The sequence below is a fragment of the Bos grunniens genome, chromosome 5, assembly GCF_055505025.1.
Source record: "Bos grunniens cultivar Pamir isolate PY7600 chromosome 5, Bosgru_T2T1.0, whole genome shotgun sequence".
Lineage (NCBI taxonomy): Eukaryota > Metazoa > Chordata > Mammalia > Artiodactyla > Bovidae > Bos > Bos grunniens.
Window position 1 is genome coordinate 47,295,050 of NC_141169.1, and position 16,405 is coordinate 47,311,454.

General features: G+C 39.5%; 1 protein-coding gene and 1 long non-coding RNA gene across 4 annotated transcripts in view; one reads left to right on the forward strand and one right to left on the reverse strand.

Moving 5' to 3' along the window:
- The window catches only part of CAND1 (cullin associated and neddylation dissociated 1), a 43,790-nt gene extending 42,098 nt beyond the window's left edge, over positions 1 to 1,692 (reverse strand). Inside the window, exons 1-2 of one of the 2 annotated variants that reach the window (XM_086400103.1) lie at positions 1,313 to 1,451; positions 1,022 to 1,106 (exon numbers count right to left, since the gene is read on the reverse strand). Coding sequence is in view for 1 of the 2 variants with exons in the window: in XM_086400101.1 (XP_086256227.1) it covers positions 1,313 to 1,380 (68 nt within the window). In the remaining variant the exon portion in view is untranslated. Of the gene's footprint in view, positions 1 to 1,021; positions 1,107 to 1,312 lie in introns of both variants that reach the window. The other variant, XM_086400101.1, reaches the window with a different exon arrangement.
- Positions 1,693 to 1,899: 207 nt separating this feature from the next.
- Positions 1,900 to 14,771, forward strand: LOC147371884 (uncharacterized). 2 transcript variants are annotated; one of them, XR_015163818.1, is made up of 3 exons: positions 1,900 to 2,048; positions 5,377 to 5,449; positions 14,045 to 14,771. It is a non-coding gene; the product is annotated as an uncharacterized LOC147371884 (long non-coding RNA). The 2 variants fall into 2 exon arrangements; XR_015163817.1 differs by having other exon boundaries at positions 1,900 to 1,986.
- The last annotated feature ends 1,634 nt before the right edge of the window (positions 14,772 to 16,405 follow it).

A 16,405-nucleotide genomic window follows, 5' to 3' on the forward strand; every position in this document is an offset into this window, starting at 1 on the left:
GAAGCCACAATACCAAAATGTATTTCATTGGCTATCTTAATATACCAGCATATCAATTTAACTAGCAACACGATTATTACATTTTTCATGATTCTTTAACAAACGGAAAAATTTTCCCCCAGGACCTAAGGTTTGGGTGTGTTTTCAGGTTTTAAAATGTACTGTTCATACGGGAAAAAAAACAACCCTTGGACCAAAATTCAAATTGAAGACTATTTGTTCTTCCCTTTAAAATGCACAGAAAATACAACCACTAGAGAACAAAACAAGTATCAAAAAATATAAAAATCCGCTTCAGATCGGGAGCTTATTTAAATTTAATTCGTGATGGAATAGAAGGCGGGAAGCAAGGAATGTAGCAATTATTACTGTGCAAAAAAGAAAAGAGAAAAAAATCCAAGATGATCTGTGAAAATATAACAATTCTTCAATATGCATGTGACCAAGGTCTGGAACCAACAGCACAAGTCTCCAGGAACAGAACTTTATAACAAACCTTCATATTCACCGCCCCCATATTAGAAAACTCCTTTCAATAAGATCCATTTGTTCCCAGTACTTGTTTAAGGTTCAGCAATTCACCTTTCTGGCAGTAATTTTGAATAAAAGGAAACAGGACTGAAACCCTGAGTTCCTGCTTGGGTTTTTACCTGCCAAAGAAAAATGACAAGAGATGCTGGCGGGAAAACTCTAGGAGTCAAGTTTCCACCATCCTGGCACCCCCTCCACCTTCTTACCACCTTTACTAAAGGGATAATCCAAAGAAAAAGTTTATAACACAACCCCGAAGACTTGGGAGGAAAAGCAAATCGTTCAAGCAGAATGCACCTAGGCCTGCTCACATCTGCGGTAAAGGAGACGCAGCTGGGACCCCGCGTGGGTAGCAGCAGCAGCTCGGGCCCCACGAGCAGGGAGGCCTAGCGCCTCGGGCAGGCCGGCGAGTAGGCCTGGCCTCCACGTCTCCAAGCCTAGAGTGACTCCCTTGCCCACAGTGGTGCGTGATCTCGCCCCTTCACGCTACCTGGGACGAGAAGTCACGTCCTGGGAGGGCAGAGCATGCGGTGGGGGGACGCAGAAGGGACCTATGACCGGAGGTGGGCAACGGCCTAGAGGAAATAACGAGGGGAGGGGGTTAGAAGGTGGGCGAGGAAAGGGGCCTGCTGGGATCGGGGAGCGGAGGGTGGCCTGGAGGCGTCGGGAAAGCCGAGGAACCAGTTAAGGCCAAAGGGGTGGGGCAAGGCCTGTGTGAGGGCCGGGGCCGCGGATCGGGGACGCCCGCCGAGGCGGACTGAGGGTCGGATTTCGGCCTCACCTGAAGTCCTTGTCGCTGGATGTCATTTTTTCCAGCAAATTGGAGATGTGGTACGAGGCGCTCGCCATGTTGACGGCCTCAATCCCGCCCGCCGGCGTTGCTGGTGCTGCTGCCCGCCGCCGCTGGGGCTCCTCCTCTCGCTCGCGGCAGCTCCCGCTTCCAGGGTCGCAGCGCGACGCAGACGCTGACTAGGGAGGCGCCTCGACAGGCTGCCCCCTCCCCGGCAAGGCGTGGGCCTGTCCCGGGGGAAGCAGAGGCTAAGGAGCCGGCCTAACGACGGCGCTGCTCGCCGGAGAACGGGCTCATGAGCAGCGTGGAGTACAGCAGGGCCTCTCCGAAGAGTTGGACACTCCACTCCCTCCGCACTCGTTCCCTAGGGCAAGAGGCCAAAACCCGCCTCCTTCGCTCCGGGGGCGGGCACGGTAGACGCGGGACGCTACGGAAAGCTAAGGTCAGGGTTCACGGAGGTCTCCCCACGCACGCTGTGGAGACGCCAGATAAAGGGCAATCCTGTTGGCTGAGGCCCATGTCAATCTACACGTGACCCGCCCTTCAGAGGCCTGCCTACACCCAAAGGAGCTGATCTCGCGAGACTTAAAAGCGACGGTTAAAGGACCGGGTGGCCGGTGGGATGAGGATGTCTTCATCCGAAAAATCTTGTTTCCTGTATGACAGTAAGAAAAAAAGTTTACGATTTTTAAGGCGCACAAGGCCTGGGAATAAAACTAATTAACAGGTTAGCCTGGGGCACCAACAGAATAATTATTAGAAGGAGCTTTCGTCTGGAATCGGACGCGGGGCCTACATCGCCTTAAACACGATGGTGTAATGTTGCCACGTGAAAACCACAAACCCCAGAATTCAGTCAGCATGTTATACTGGGTTGGGGTATGATTGGCTGAAGAAATTTGTAGCTTCCTTATTGGCTCCCGTGTGAGGAGTGAATGCTGGGATTTGTAGTCTGGCAAGGCAGCCGTGCTGGCTAAAACCTTTGGAGCGCGGGGGGGCGAGGTTGCTGCTGCAGATTCGAATTTTCTCGTACAGTTGTTTTTGGTGTTATGGGATGTATGCAGAGCTAGGCTGCTGCGGTCTGGGCAGGCGCATTGCGGCTGAGTTGATGTGCTTGGCAGAGGCCTAGTAGCGACTTCTAGCACTAATCCAGGAATGGGATAGTTGCCTCATTCTCAGAAAGCAACCAGTGCTTCTGCTGGGTCTTTGGACGTGCATTGAAGAACCAGACCCCTAAAGCTAGAAGGACGTAATAAAACCAACGACCATGACCGATGACTGTATTCGGGGCTTACTCCTTTTGTTTAGAATTACTAAACAGTTACCCTCTGTGTGCAGCATTTGTGGAATTGACAATCCTGCAGCTATTTCATTGTTCCTTAAAACAGACAGCAATCGGGTATCAGATACCAAATCACTTGCGAAGGTGGCCAAGTTTTTATCGCCTTCATTCGAGTTGAAGCTAGCTAAAAGGCCTTCCTACAAAGAAGAGAGAGAAAGCCTAGTTAAGAGACGAGGAAAATTCAGTCTCAATCTGTTATTGCTCCTGTTGGGAGAAAAAAATGGCTTCTTCCAAGTGTTAAATCTCAACATTTCTCTACCGTTCTTTGCTATATCACCAAATGTTAATTTAGTGTCTTAGAAAAGACAGACATAGTTATAGGCAATAACAAAATAGATAAAACATTATCTGTTCTCATCATGCACATTTAAATGTCATCTCATTACTTGTTTACCAGTTTGTATTCTTTAATACTGTTTTCCTCCGCAGTAGTACCATATCTCTTCCCTTATTTTACCCAAGTCTGCTGGTCCATGAGTACTTAAGCCGTAATTCCTTTCTGCTCTAAACAACCTTTTTAGAGTATTTAATATAAACTATACACACACCACACATCACACACAAGCTACTCATTTAACTTGTGTGAACCCCAAGGCCTAAAATCTCAATAATTTAGTGATAACCCCCCTTTTTTTAGCCCGAATCTAATAAGTCTAATAAATCTAATAAGTCATGTATCTGCCTTTTGTGTGTATAAATTCTTTCATTTACCAATTTACAACTGAACTATAATATTTGTAGTAAGACAGCTTAAATTTAAATTCTGTTTACTGCTACTTATTAACTGTCTTAGGCAATTCATTTTAAGCTCTCTGAGCCTCTGTTTCTTCAATGGTGACACAATGATGGACAGACTATTTCTCCATGAGGCTGGTTTAAGAGTCAAATGAGCCATTGTCTTAGTCTGCCAGAATTGCCATAACAAAATTGGGTGACTTAAACAAGAGAAATTTATTTTCGCAACAGTTGCAGAGGCTGTAAGTCCAAGGTCAGTGAGCCAATAAGGTTGGTTTCTCCTGAGGCTTTGACTTGTAGACAGCCACCTTTTCACTGTGGCCTCACCTAGCCTTTTCTCTATGCACCCACATCCTCCTATCTCTTTGTCATATGGACACGAATCGTAGGGCCCCAACCTTAACTGTGTCTTCATTTAACCTTAATTACCTCTTTAAATGCCCTGTCTCCAAATACTGTCATACTGGAGGTTAGGGCTTCAACATATGAATTTGAAGAGGAGGGGCAGAATTCAGTCCGTAGAAATATCCCATATAAAGTGTTCAGCACATTGTCTGAACATAATAATAGCTTTTTTTTTGCACTTGCAAAGGTCATGCAAAGAATCTTATAAAAGTTGACTATTATTATTACTATATTCTCTGTCTTGTCCCTATCCCAAACCATCCTACATAACCAGTTTAGGGTTTGCCAAAACTTTGTTTTTGTGTTGCTCCTCACCAATTTTCTAAGTTCCCTGGGTCTCTGCTACTGAATAAAGTCCAAATGTTTGCAATCAGTGACTTCCTTCATCTGTCCCTAATCCTTTCTGATCTTTCTCCTTCTATTATAATATAGGAATTGCTCAGGAATTCTGCTTTTTAAGTATGAGAGACACAGAGAGGTTAAGAAACTTGCCAGAGATAGCAGTGAAGAGCAATCAGGATTAAAACTCAGGCAGTGTTGCTTCAGAACCCATGCCTCCAAACGTCTATACTGGAATGCCTCTCACCTCCCCTGTCTCACTTTCTAAGATCTTGAACCAATCATGTTTATATGCTAGCCTCCAACTACAGTGTAAGTTCCTTAGAGTTTATACCAAGTTTAAATCACTTCTGCTCCGTTCAAGTTCTTACCCTGTGACAAATTCATAGTAGGCACTCAATAGTACTTAATTTTATTTTGTATTCTTGACCACTTAGAGGTTTGATTTGTATGTCACTGAGTATAGTTTGTCACTCAATAGTGGGAAAATGTTTTTCTTTAAGAATCTGTAAATGCTAAATTAATGATAAGTGCAAAAGAAAATAAGTCTAGATAAGGCTATCTTCTTAGAATTTTCTTCTTGGTTAGTGGTTATAATGCAAAACTGAGGCAAGAAATTTGATTTTTAAATAAATGGGGTCTTTCTAGCTGTTGGGAGGTTCTTCAAATATAAACCAGTAGTTTAGCTTGTTTCTCATTTATTGAGTGTCTACACTGTGCCAGACATACCCTCCTGTCTATATCAGGACCACCTTGGGAAGAGAGGATTCAAGGAGAAATGTGGTTATTAGTTTACAGAGTGATGGGTCTTTCCTCCTCTTCCCACTCAAAAATAAAAAAAGAAAAAGAAAAACCCAAACAAGAAAACAAACAAAAGAAACCCACTCAGAGAAAATGAGTCTCTCTCTATGAAGAGGACTTGGAAAGCTTTGAGGTTTGCCCAAGGTGTTATTCCAGGTGAAGGAAAATATTTGACAGAGTGCATCAGAAAGCAGTAATTGGAAAACAAAACAAGAAACAGTTCATATAGGTACCCCAAAGCTTCAGATTATTCATCCTTTGGTTGGCCACCTATTAATCTATACCTATTTGAGGAGGGCAGAAGAGAAATGGAAGCTAGAGAGGGATATTGCGTTATAGCAGCTGTATTCCCTCTTATTTTTAAAGATACCCATCAAGGGTGGGTGGCAGTCACCCCTTATAGGAAGTGACTTTGTTACCATTATCCTTCCAGTGCCCTCCATTTAGTGCGTCAAGGATGCGTGTGTCTCCAGTGGGCAAACTAAACAACTCCCTCCAAAGTATTGGTAAGTTGGCTTGAGTGCCCTCTCTCTGCCATATGAAGACACAGAAAGAAGGTAGTCACCTGCAAGCTAGAAAGAGAGCTCTATGGAATTTTGTTATGGTAGCCCTAGCTGACAAATAAAAGTCTGCAGCCACCTGATATATTCAAGCATAGAATTTCTTAAGGTCCTGCCTATTACCATCTCAAGGGAAAGAGTACCATAAAACATATTTTGGTAATCATTGTTCCATTGCTAATTATTTTTCTGAACTGAATGCTGAACTGGTGATATAGAAGAAGAGAGTCTTGGTAGAGAGTAAGTTTAGTTGATATTTATCTTAGTACAGCCTTATGCCAAGTAAATGTGAACTGTACTTACATCATACATTTGCTGTAAATTGAGTTCTGTACTTCTTACATTTACTGTAAACTGAGTTAAAGGAACTAAGGAAAAAAGAGCTATTTTTTCAACTAGTTATTAATTTTTGAAATATAATTGTTGAATGTCAAAGCTGATATGTTAATAAGGGAGGTAAAGGGCAGTTCTGATTTGTGTTTCAGTATAGACAGCTTTGCACACAAATGAACAGGTACAAAATGCTTCCTATTAGAGATCATTTGTCAGTACTGAATTCAACTTAGATGCAAAAGGAAGTAAATGCTATACAACACTTAAGATTTATTTCCATTTGATTGAAAACACCCCCAAAACTAGAGTTTTTCCTATAATCTACTGTCTTCTATATAACTGATAGAAGTTCCTAATTTTTAGTGACACTGTAGATCAAATTTAATTGTCATTCTGTGAAGGAATTACTTTTTTAGAGATAGAAATATATTTGCATCATGTTAGATAAAATCACAAAGATTAAGTCACAAAGTTTCTTCACTTGGAATATCTTCCATTTCTTTTTCACTTTTGACTTTTATAGTAATATTGACTATCATCTGGCATTTTAAAATTATAACATTTTCTGATATGAACTGTCCAGGATTTTCAGACAACTAAAAATAGAACTTTATAAATGTAAAGCTGGTTATCAGTTTTGGCAGAAGGATACAGAAGAAAGGGCTAGAATTCAGCAAATGCTGCATTTTGCTATAAATACAGATGTTTGCTGACGATGACTTGTCCTGTTACTTTAAAAGGTAATCTGCTTACTACCAAGTGAAAGTTGTAATTTGAGGAGGGGGAAAGGTGTGAAAGACTAAAGAGAAATCATGAGCCCACAGAATCAGGGATTGGAAAAAAATCAGAAAAAATAAAATTGAGGCAGGGGAAAATTACTAATTTTAGTGAAAACAAATTTAATGAAGTGGTACTGAGATTCTCTCAGCAATGAATATTTATACAATGAAATTAGGCCATTATTATTACTTATACTATTAGATAAAATGGTAAAAATATCACCTTCTAGAAAAACTGCCAATCATAAAATACATTTTTTGTTTTTTTCATTTTGGAAAATACAGACTTTTCTGTGTGACCAAGTAAACTCTCTTTGTACTTCATGGAGAAGGCAATAAAATTTTTCATCAATTTGTAAGTGTGAGAGCTTTGTTATAATGGATGTAGTTATTTAACATTTAAGATATGGTGCAACCTAGAAGTGGTTTAGAAGAAAATGTTTATTGATTGAGGCAAACTATTACTTTTAACAGTATAACCAAACTTAACACAGGAAAAAAATATTTGCAGAACATTTATTTGACAAAGGACTTGTATTTAGAACTCATATAACTCCATAATAAGACAGAAATCTATGCTTAAAAATAAGCGAAAGATTTGAAAGACACTTCACTGAAGAAGCTACAGGATGACAAATAAATGAAAAGGTGCTCAATATCATTAGTATCAGGGAAAGATAAAGCTACATGAGACATCATTACATACTTATCAGAATAGTTAAAATCAAAAAGAGTGATCTTACCAAGTGTTGGCGAGGATATGGCAGAACAGGAACTCATGCACTGCTGGTATAGAACAGTTTGTCAGTTTCTTAAAAGCTAAAATAATCTACATATAACTCAGGTATTCCATTCCGGCTGTCTACCCAAAAGAAATGAAAGCATATGTCTACACAAAGACAAGAACATGATTTTTTCTTACCAGATTTATTTGTCATGCCAGACTGGAAACAACCCAAATATTTGTCAACAAGAGAACAGATAAGCGCATTGTAATGTATCCATACAGTGAAATACGTCCTTGAGATAAAGATGAGCAAAATATTAATACATACTCATGGATGAGTCCCTGAATCATCATTCTGAGTGCAATAAGTCAGAGAAAAAAATATACATAATCTATGAGTCTATTTTTGTATAATTTTAGAAATTGAAAGCCAATCTGTAGAGCCACAGAGCAGATCAGTGGTTGCCTAGGAATGAGAGTGGAAACAGGGACAGATTATTAAGGGTTCCAGGACAGTCTTGGAATTGATGAAAATGTTTTTTAATTGCAGTAATGATTTCACATGTGTATACATATGTCAGAACTCATCAAAGCATGCACTTTAAATGTATGTTTATCAAATGTCAATTACATCTCAGTAAAGATGCAAAAATAATGATAAAGACAGAAACCAAGGTATTTAAAAACAAACATATATAGAATACAAGAGTCAAAGTAATTTTAGTCTTCTTTCATGAATGTTTTCAGAAGACAATGTTTGACTTGAGGCATCAGAAAAATAACAGTATTATCATGACGAAAAGCAAGAGATTTTTGCTCCAGGGGAGCAGCAAGGAATTGTATAAAAAGAGTATATATTTTATATATAAACTACAGATAGATACTACCTATAGTTTTATACATTTTATTTACTATATTTATGACAAAGATGTTTATGTGCTAATGCTTCACTTAAAATTACTTAGTATAGTCTCCCAAGGCAACAGAAGTAGAAACAAAAATAAACAAATGAAACTAATCAAACTTACAAACTATTGTACAGCAAAGGAAACCATAAACAAAATGAAAAGGCACCCTATAGATTGGGAGAAAATATTTGCAAATGGTACAACTGATAAGGGCTTAATTTCCAAAATATACAAACAGGTCATACCGTTCAACAATAACAAAAACTATCCAATCGAAAAATGGATAGGAGATCTACATAGACACTTTTCCAAAGAAGACCTACAGGTTGCCAATAGGCAAAAGAAAAGATGCTCAACACTGCTAATTATTAGAGAAATGCAAATCAAAATTACAATGAGGTATCACCTCAAAACAGTCAGAACAGGCATCATTAAAATGTCTACAGATAACAAATACTCCAGAGGGTGTGGAAAAAAGGGAACCCTCCTATACTGTTGGTAGGAATGTAAATTGGTGAAGCCACTATGGAAACATTATCAAAGTTCCTACCACAATATTGTAAAGTAATTAGCCTCCAATTAAAATTTTAAAAAATAAAAAAAAAATATAGCGTTTCCGTGTGTGTGAAAGTTGCTCAGTTGTGTCTGACTCTTTGCGGCCCCTTGAACTATACAGTCCATGGAATTCTCCGGGCCAGAATACTGGAGTGGGTAGCCTTTCCCTTCTCCAGGGGATCTTCCTAACCTAGGGATCAAACCCAGGTCTCCCAAATTGTAGGAGGATTTTTTACCAGCTGAGCCACAAGGGAAGCCAGGAGAGTTGCCATATCATCCAGCAATCCCACTGCTGGGCATATATGTAGAAAAAACTATAACTCAAAAAGAGACAGGCATTCCTGTGTTCATAGCAGCACTGTTAAGAATAGCCAAGACACAAGCAATAACCTAAATAGCCATTGACAGATGAATGGATAAAGAAGATGTATATACAATGGAATATTACTCAGCCATAAAAAGAATGAAATAATGCCACGTGCAGCAACATGGACGGACCTAGGGAAATAAAGAAAAGACATACTAAGTAAAGACAAATACCACCTGATATCATTTAATTTGGAATCTAGAATATAATGCAAATGAACATCTACAAAGCAGAAACAGACTCACAGACGTAGAGAACAAACATGGTTGTCAAGGGGGAGAGGTAGAGGGGGAGAGAGGTGGGGGAGGGATGGATTGGGAGATTGAGGTTAGCAGATGTAAGCTATTATATATAGAGGGAATAAACAACGACCTGCTGTATAGCACAGTGAAGTATATTCCGTGTGTGTGCTTAGTCGCTCAGCTGTGTATGACTTTGCAACCCCGTGGACTGTAGCCTACCAGTCTCCTCTGTCCATGGAATTTTTCAGGCAAGAATATTGGTGCGGGTTGCCATTTCCTACTGTAGGGGATCTTCCTGACCCAGGGATCAAATCCACATCTGCATTGGCAGGCAAATCCTTTACCACTAGTGCCACCTGGAAACCCAACTATATTCAATATCCTGTGACAAATCATAATGGAAAAGAATATGAAAAAATCTATATACATATATGTATAATTGAATTACTTTGCTGTACAGAAGAAATTAACACATTCTAAATCAACTATACTTCAATTAAATAGTTAAAAATAACAAATCTATTTATAAGCTATTAGTTTTCTAAACGTATAATCAATTATTTTGTCTGTGTTCTACTCCCATATTTCCAATGGTTCTGGCACATTTCTGCTTAGATATTGCACAGTTACATTACATTCAATATGTTATACATATAGCCAGTTGATTCAGAGTGTAGGCTCTAACTCACAAAGACCTAGGCTCAAATCCTGAATGTAGCACTGAATCCATCATCTGGACAACTCCTTTAAAATAGAATAATGCTAATAGTACCTAGGGTTGTATGAGATGAATGTAAAATGCTTGGCACAGCTACTTTATAAATAATACCTATTAGTAAAAGCCAAAGTGATTTTTCTCCAAAAAATGAGCCCTCTTGCCTACCACTGCATTTCTTCTCATAAGTCCTACAAATATTCCCAGCTCTTAGATGGAAAATCTTGGGAAAATATTTGAATTTTGTATTTTTCTATATTCATTATCTATATTCCCTTCAACACCAGTTCTTCATTAAAATATCACTTAGATTTCCCTTTCTAATAAATTCCCGATCCAATTAGTCTCTCCAGGCCCTCCTCAGTTTACACTATATAGCATTCATTAAGCCCTTGCCACACTAGATGCTAGCTGGGTGATTTAGATAAGTTAGTTAACCTCACTAAATTTCAGCTTTCTCCACTGCAAATTGAGGATGACTGTAAAATGCACTTGAAGTGCCTGATAGAAGAGTAATTGCCTGAAAAATGGGAGTTACTTTTACTATTCCCTAGTTCTATTCAATATTTATAATTAATGGTCATTTTAGCTTTTTTGGTTGTCACATCTCGCCATTGCTTCATTGATTTTACAGTTCACAGAATCCTTTAAACATTTCCATACTTGCACTGGACTGTGGTTATTCCACTTGTCACTCCCTCCTCATCTTTCACAGTTAGTGTATTCCAAATGATTCTCAGCTCTGACTGACTTAGAATCAACTGAAATGCCTCTTAAAAATACTCAGCCTGCACCCAAAACCAATTAAATAAAAATCCCTAACTCTAATGTGCAACTGGTTTTGAGAACCACAATTTTGTTTTGCTTGTTTGTTTTTGGTTTTATTGTTCATGTTTTGCTTTGTTTTGTTTGGCATTATAAGATTTGCTTTAGGTTCTGAAGATCTTGGAGAAGGGCATGGCAACCCACTCCAGTATTCTTGCCTGGAGAATCTCATGGACAGAGGACCCTGGTGGGCTACAGTCCATGGGGTTGCAAAGAGACACGACTGAAGCGACTTAGCACACACACACTGAAGATCTTATTTGGATCTTGTCTTTACCATGAGACATTCTAGCTATTCCTTGCAGTTATTGAGTTTCTGCAAATTTAGGTGTCATGCAGCAATACCCTTGACCAAATCATTGGTAAAAAAAGAGAAAGAAATAAGATAATAATATAAATCCTGGAGAATTAATGAATGAATGCTGAATTAATGAGAAATTCATTAATTTCCTTAATTCATTAATCAGCACATCGGAGAATATCATTAATCAAGTACTTTAATTATAAATACACATAAGTGCACTAATGATACCTCTTAATAACTGCAAACATCATCCCTTCTAAATCTTCTACAAATGATATTTGGAGAGAACCTGTCAAAGGACTCTATATATTATGCTGCTGCTGCTGTTGCCGTTACTAAGTCGCTTCAGTCGTGTCCGACTCTGCGACCCCATAGATGGCAGACCCCCAGGCTCCCCCGTCCCTGGGATTCTCCAAGCAAGAACACTGGAGTGGGTTGCCATTTCCTTCTCCAAAGCATGAGAGTGAAAAGTGAAAGTGAAGTCGCTCAGTCGTGTCCGACTCTTAGCAACCCCATGGACTGCAGCCTACCAGGCTCTTCTGTCCATGGGATTTTCCAGGCAAGAGTACTGGAATGGGGTGCCATTGCCTTCTCCCTATATGTTATAATCCTATCTAAAACTGATATGGAGGTTTATCTGGTGTGATTTTCTTAATAAATCTATTATCTTCGTAATCCCAGTTTTCCTTCCTCAGTTCTTAAAGGTTCAACAATTTATTCTAGAGTTTTACTGGGAGTCATAGCAAGCTCTTGATCCCATAGTTTTCAGTCTTTCTCTCTCTCTCTCTTTTTCTTTTTTAGATTTTTAATCTAACCCTATATTTTAAGCACTTTTTCAGTTCTCTCCAAACTCCAAAAGATTACCAATAACTTCCTGGTGGATTGAGATTATATCGTTTGGTATCTTGAGATATTGTTCACCCAAGCCTGGAAATAAACAGGAGCAGATGAGTATTTTTCACTATTTTACTGTGTTAATCTCCATTTCTTCTTATTACCACTAATTTTATTCTTTATAAGTGATGATAAATCTTCATAGAAAAGACAGAAACATACTTAAGGGGTTAACAGTTAGAGAGTTAAGTAATTGACTTAACTTTCTCTATTCAGTAGCATTGTGCCATTCACCCCAGTGGCATTCTTACACACCATTCTTGTTTCCTTGACTTATAAGGGTCATTTTTCTTGCTGTTAATACTTTTCACAAGCTTCAGAATTTTCTGGGCTTTTAGCCTCACTGACATTTCCATATATTTCTTGCTGCTTCTCAAAATTATTCCTTCCTTCTTGTTCTGAATCTTTCCCTCATATTTCTTTTCATATTTTTTTCAAAAGTCTTTTAAATATAAATTCATGTACTCACTGGAGAATTCTCTGCATTCATATCTATAATTTTATATTCCTCCCCTTTTCCCTTTCATCACTGTCAGTCAGAGGTTGGCAAACTTTTTCTGTAAAGAGATAGACAGTAAATATTTTAGGTTTTCTGGGCCTGCAGTCTCTGTTGTATTTACTCAACTCTGTCATTGCCGCACAAAAGTGGCCATGGAAGATACATAAATAAATGAGTGATTATGATCCGATAGAACAATATTTATGGGCACCTATCTTGGGCTTTTATATACATTTCAGTTTAGCTCAGTTCAGTTCAGTCGCTCAGTCGTGTCTGACTCTTTGCGACCCCATGAATAGCAGCATGCCAGGCCTCCCTATCCATCACCAACTCCCGGAGTTCACTCAGACCCACGTCCATCGAGTCAGTGATGCCATCCAGCCATCTCATCCTCTGTTGTCCCCTTCTCCTGCCCTCAATCCCTCCCAGCATCAGAGTCTTTTCCAATGGGTCAACTCTTTGCATGAGGTGGCCAAAGTACTGGAGTTTCAGCTTTAGCATCATTCCTTCCAAAGAACACCCAGGACTGATCTCCTTCAGAATGGACTGGTTGGATCTCCTTGCAGTCCAAGGGACTCTCAAGAGTCTTCTCCAACATCACAGTTCAAAAGCATCAATTCTTCGGTGCTCAGCCTTCTTCACAGTCCGACTCTCACATCCATACATGACCACTGGAAAAACCATAGCCTTGACTAGACGGACCTTTTGTTGGCAAAGTAATGTCTCTGCTTTTGAATATGCTGTCTAGGTTGGTCATAACTTTCCTTCCAAGGAGTAAGTGTCTTTTAATTTCATGGCTGCAATCACCATCTGCAGTGATTAATCTTGTATAACCCTAAATCTCTTTTACTGGCTGCTCTCAAACTGGCTTTAACTTTGTTTTGAGCAGAATGTTTTCCACAATATGACAAACAGCTTAGATACCAGGAAAATTCTTTTCCACCATTGTACACAGCCTCTAGAAATATTGTTCTTGAGAAAATGGGATATCTTTTTCAGATGTTGCCTCATCCTATTCCTAACAATTAAAGACATCCAGATAGTTGCTAATCAGGGGACTTGTAGATTTGAAAGAAAGTACATGTTAGCCTGTACTTGTCCTGTCCAGGCCAACGGTCCACTTATTGGGAACAGGGTGGGTGTGTGCCCTCTGGAGATTATTCAGAACAACCCATGGAGATACAGCCAGAAAGTAGGAGAAATTTGCTTTACATATTTGTATTTAAAAATTCTACTTGTAGAAGTTTTATTATGTGCATCATTTATTAGTATAACAACATGTATACAGTTTGTAAATGAATATATCACCTATGTTGGAGAGATGTGTTCGGGTGTGCAATTAAAAACACTGGCTTTAGGTTAATCATTACACCCCCTTCTTCCCATTTTCCAGATGCAGCATCAGTCCAAGGGAGCCTGGATTACATCATTCCGTGGGCTGTGGGCACCATGCCTGTGCTCCTGTCAGAAGCTGCTGTGGTCCTGAAACGCTGCACAAGGAGAATTTGTGCCTTTTAAATCTTGGGTTCTGGGGATTATGCCAGGGCTGGTTACACAGCAGGAAAAAGCCAGACCCATGATGTCATTCAACATATCTTCTCCCAGAGACTAGATACACTTGTGAGCTAGATTTGGACTTTTATACTTGCTTCATGGGCATAGGTGTTCTGTTTTGCTTTGTTTTGTTTTAAGCCTCAAATTACCCCATATCCCATGGCCCTGGTTTTAGTAAATGTCCTTGTACTGTTCTGATGTTTCAGCTTGAGGTTGTCGATAACAAACAATAGTAGCTTCATAAGGAACCAAAGTGCACTGCTGTTGTTTACTGACTCATTTTGCATCTCACAGAAAATGTAATGGATGATAGTGACAGGCTGCTTTTACCTGCCATAGCTCCAGAAGAGGAGGACTTTAATCTCAGCTGTAGAAACTGTTAGTTAGCTCTTCCTGTGGAAGCTCCAGACCCCCACCATCACTGCCACCCCTCCCCCACCTTCCTCATCCACCCTTTAGCCCCCCCAAAATAGGTTGTTAATGAGAGAGCCTCTCAATTAGGGGAATGAAGGATGCTCTGGTTGATTTTTTTTTTCTGGAATAAATTTGAGTTAATCTAAGAAAAATGCTTTTTAACCATTTATATTAAAAATGACTTCAATAAACCTGACCAAGGAGGTGAAAGATTTATATACTGAGAACTATAAAACATTAATAAAGGATATTGAAGGCGATTTAAAGAAATAGGAAAATATCCCATGTTGTTGAATTAGAGGAATTAAAATGTCAAAATGACCGTACTATACAAGGAAATCTACAGATTCAGTGCAATCCCTATCAAATTACCCATTACATTTTTCAGAGAACTAGAGCAAATAATTCAATTTATATGGAACCATAAAAGACCCAGAATTGTAAAACAATCCTGAGGAAAAAGAACAAAGCAGGAGGCATAACCCTCCCACACTTCAGACAATACTACCAAGCTACAGTAATCAAAACAGTGTGGTATTGGCATAAAAACATATAGATCAATGGAACAGAATAGGGAGACCACAAGTAAACCCACACACTTATAGTCAATTAATCTTTAATAAATAAGGTAAGAATATACAATGGGGAAAAGACAGTCTCTTCAGCAAGTGGTGTTGGAAAAGCTGGACAGCCACATGCATATCATTAAGTTGGAACACACTCTCACACCATATATAAAAATAAACTCAAAATGCCTTAATGACTTAAATATAAGACTCGAGACCATAAAACTCCTAGAATAGAACATAGGCAAAACACACTCTGACATAAATCATACCAATGTTTTCTTAGGTCAGTTTCCCAAAGCAATAGAAATAAAAGCAAAAATAAGCAGATGGGACCTAATCAAACTTACCAGCCTTTGTGCAGCAAAGGAAACCACAAACAAAATGAAAGGACAACCTATAGCTTGGGAGAAAATACTTAAGAAATGATGCTACCAACAAGGGTTTAATCTCCAAAATATACAGCTCATTTAACTCCATAACATTCAAAAATAATCCAATCAATAGACGGAGAGAAGACCTAAATAGACATTTCCCCAAAGACAGCATACCAAAACGCACGTGAAAGGATGCTCAACATCACCAATCATTCAGTTCAGTTCAGTTCAGTCGCTCAGTTGTGTCTGACTCTTTGCAACCCCATGAATTGCAGCATGCCAGGCCTCCCTGTCCATCACCAACTCCCAGAGTTTACCCAAACTCATGTCCATCGAGTCGGTGATGCCATCTACCCATCTCATCCTCAGTCGTCCCCTTCTCCTCCTGCCCCCAATCCCTCCCAGCATCAGGGTCTTTTCCAATGAGTCAACTCTTCGCATGAGGTGGCCAAAGTATTGGAGTTTCAGCTTCAATATCAGTCCTTCCAATGAACACCCAGGATTGATCTCCTTTAGGATGGACTGGTTGGATCTCCTTGCAGTCCAAGGGACTCTCAAAGAGTCTTCTCCAACACCACGTTTTAAAAGCATCAATTCTTCAGTGCTCAGCTTTCTTCATAGTCCAACTCTCACATCCGTACATGACCACTGGAAAAACCATAGTCTTGACTAGACGGACCTTTGTTGGCAAAGTAATGTCTCTGCTTTTGAATATGCTCTCTAGGTTGGTCGTAAGTTTCCTTCCAAGGAGTAAGCATCTTTTAATTTCATGCTGCAATCACCATCTGCAGTGATTTTGGAGCCCAAAAAAATAAAGTCTGACACTGTTTCCACTGTTTCCCC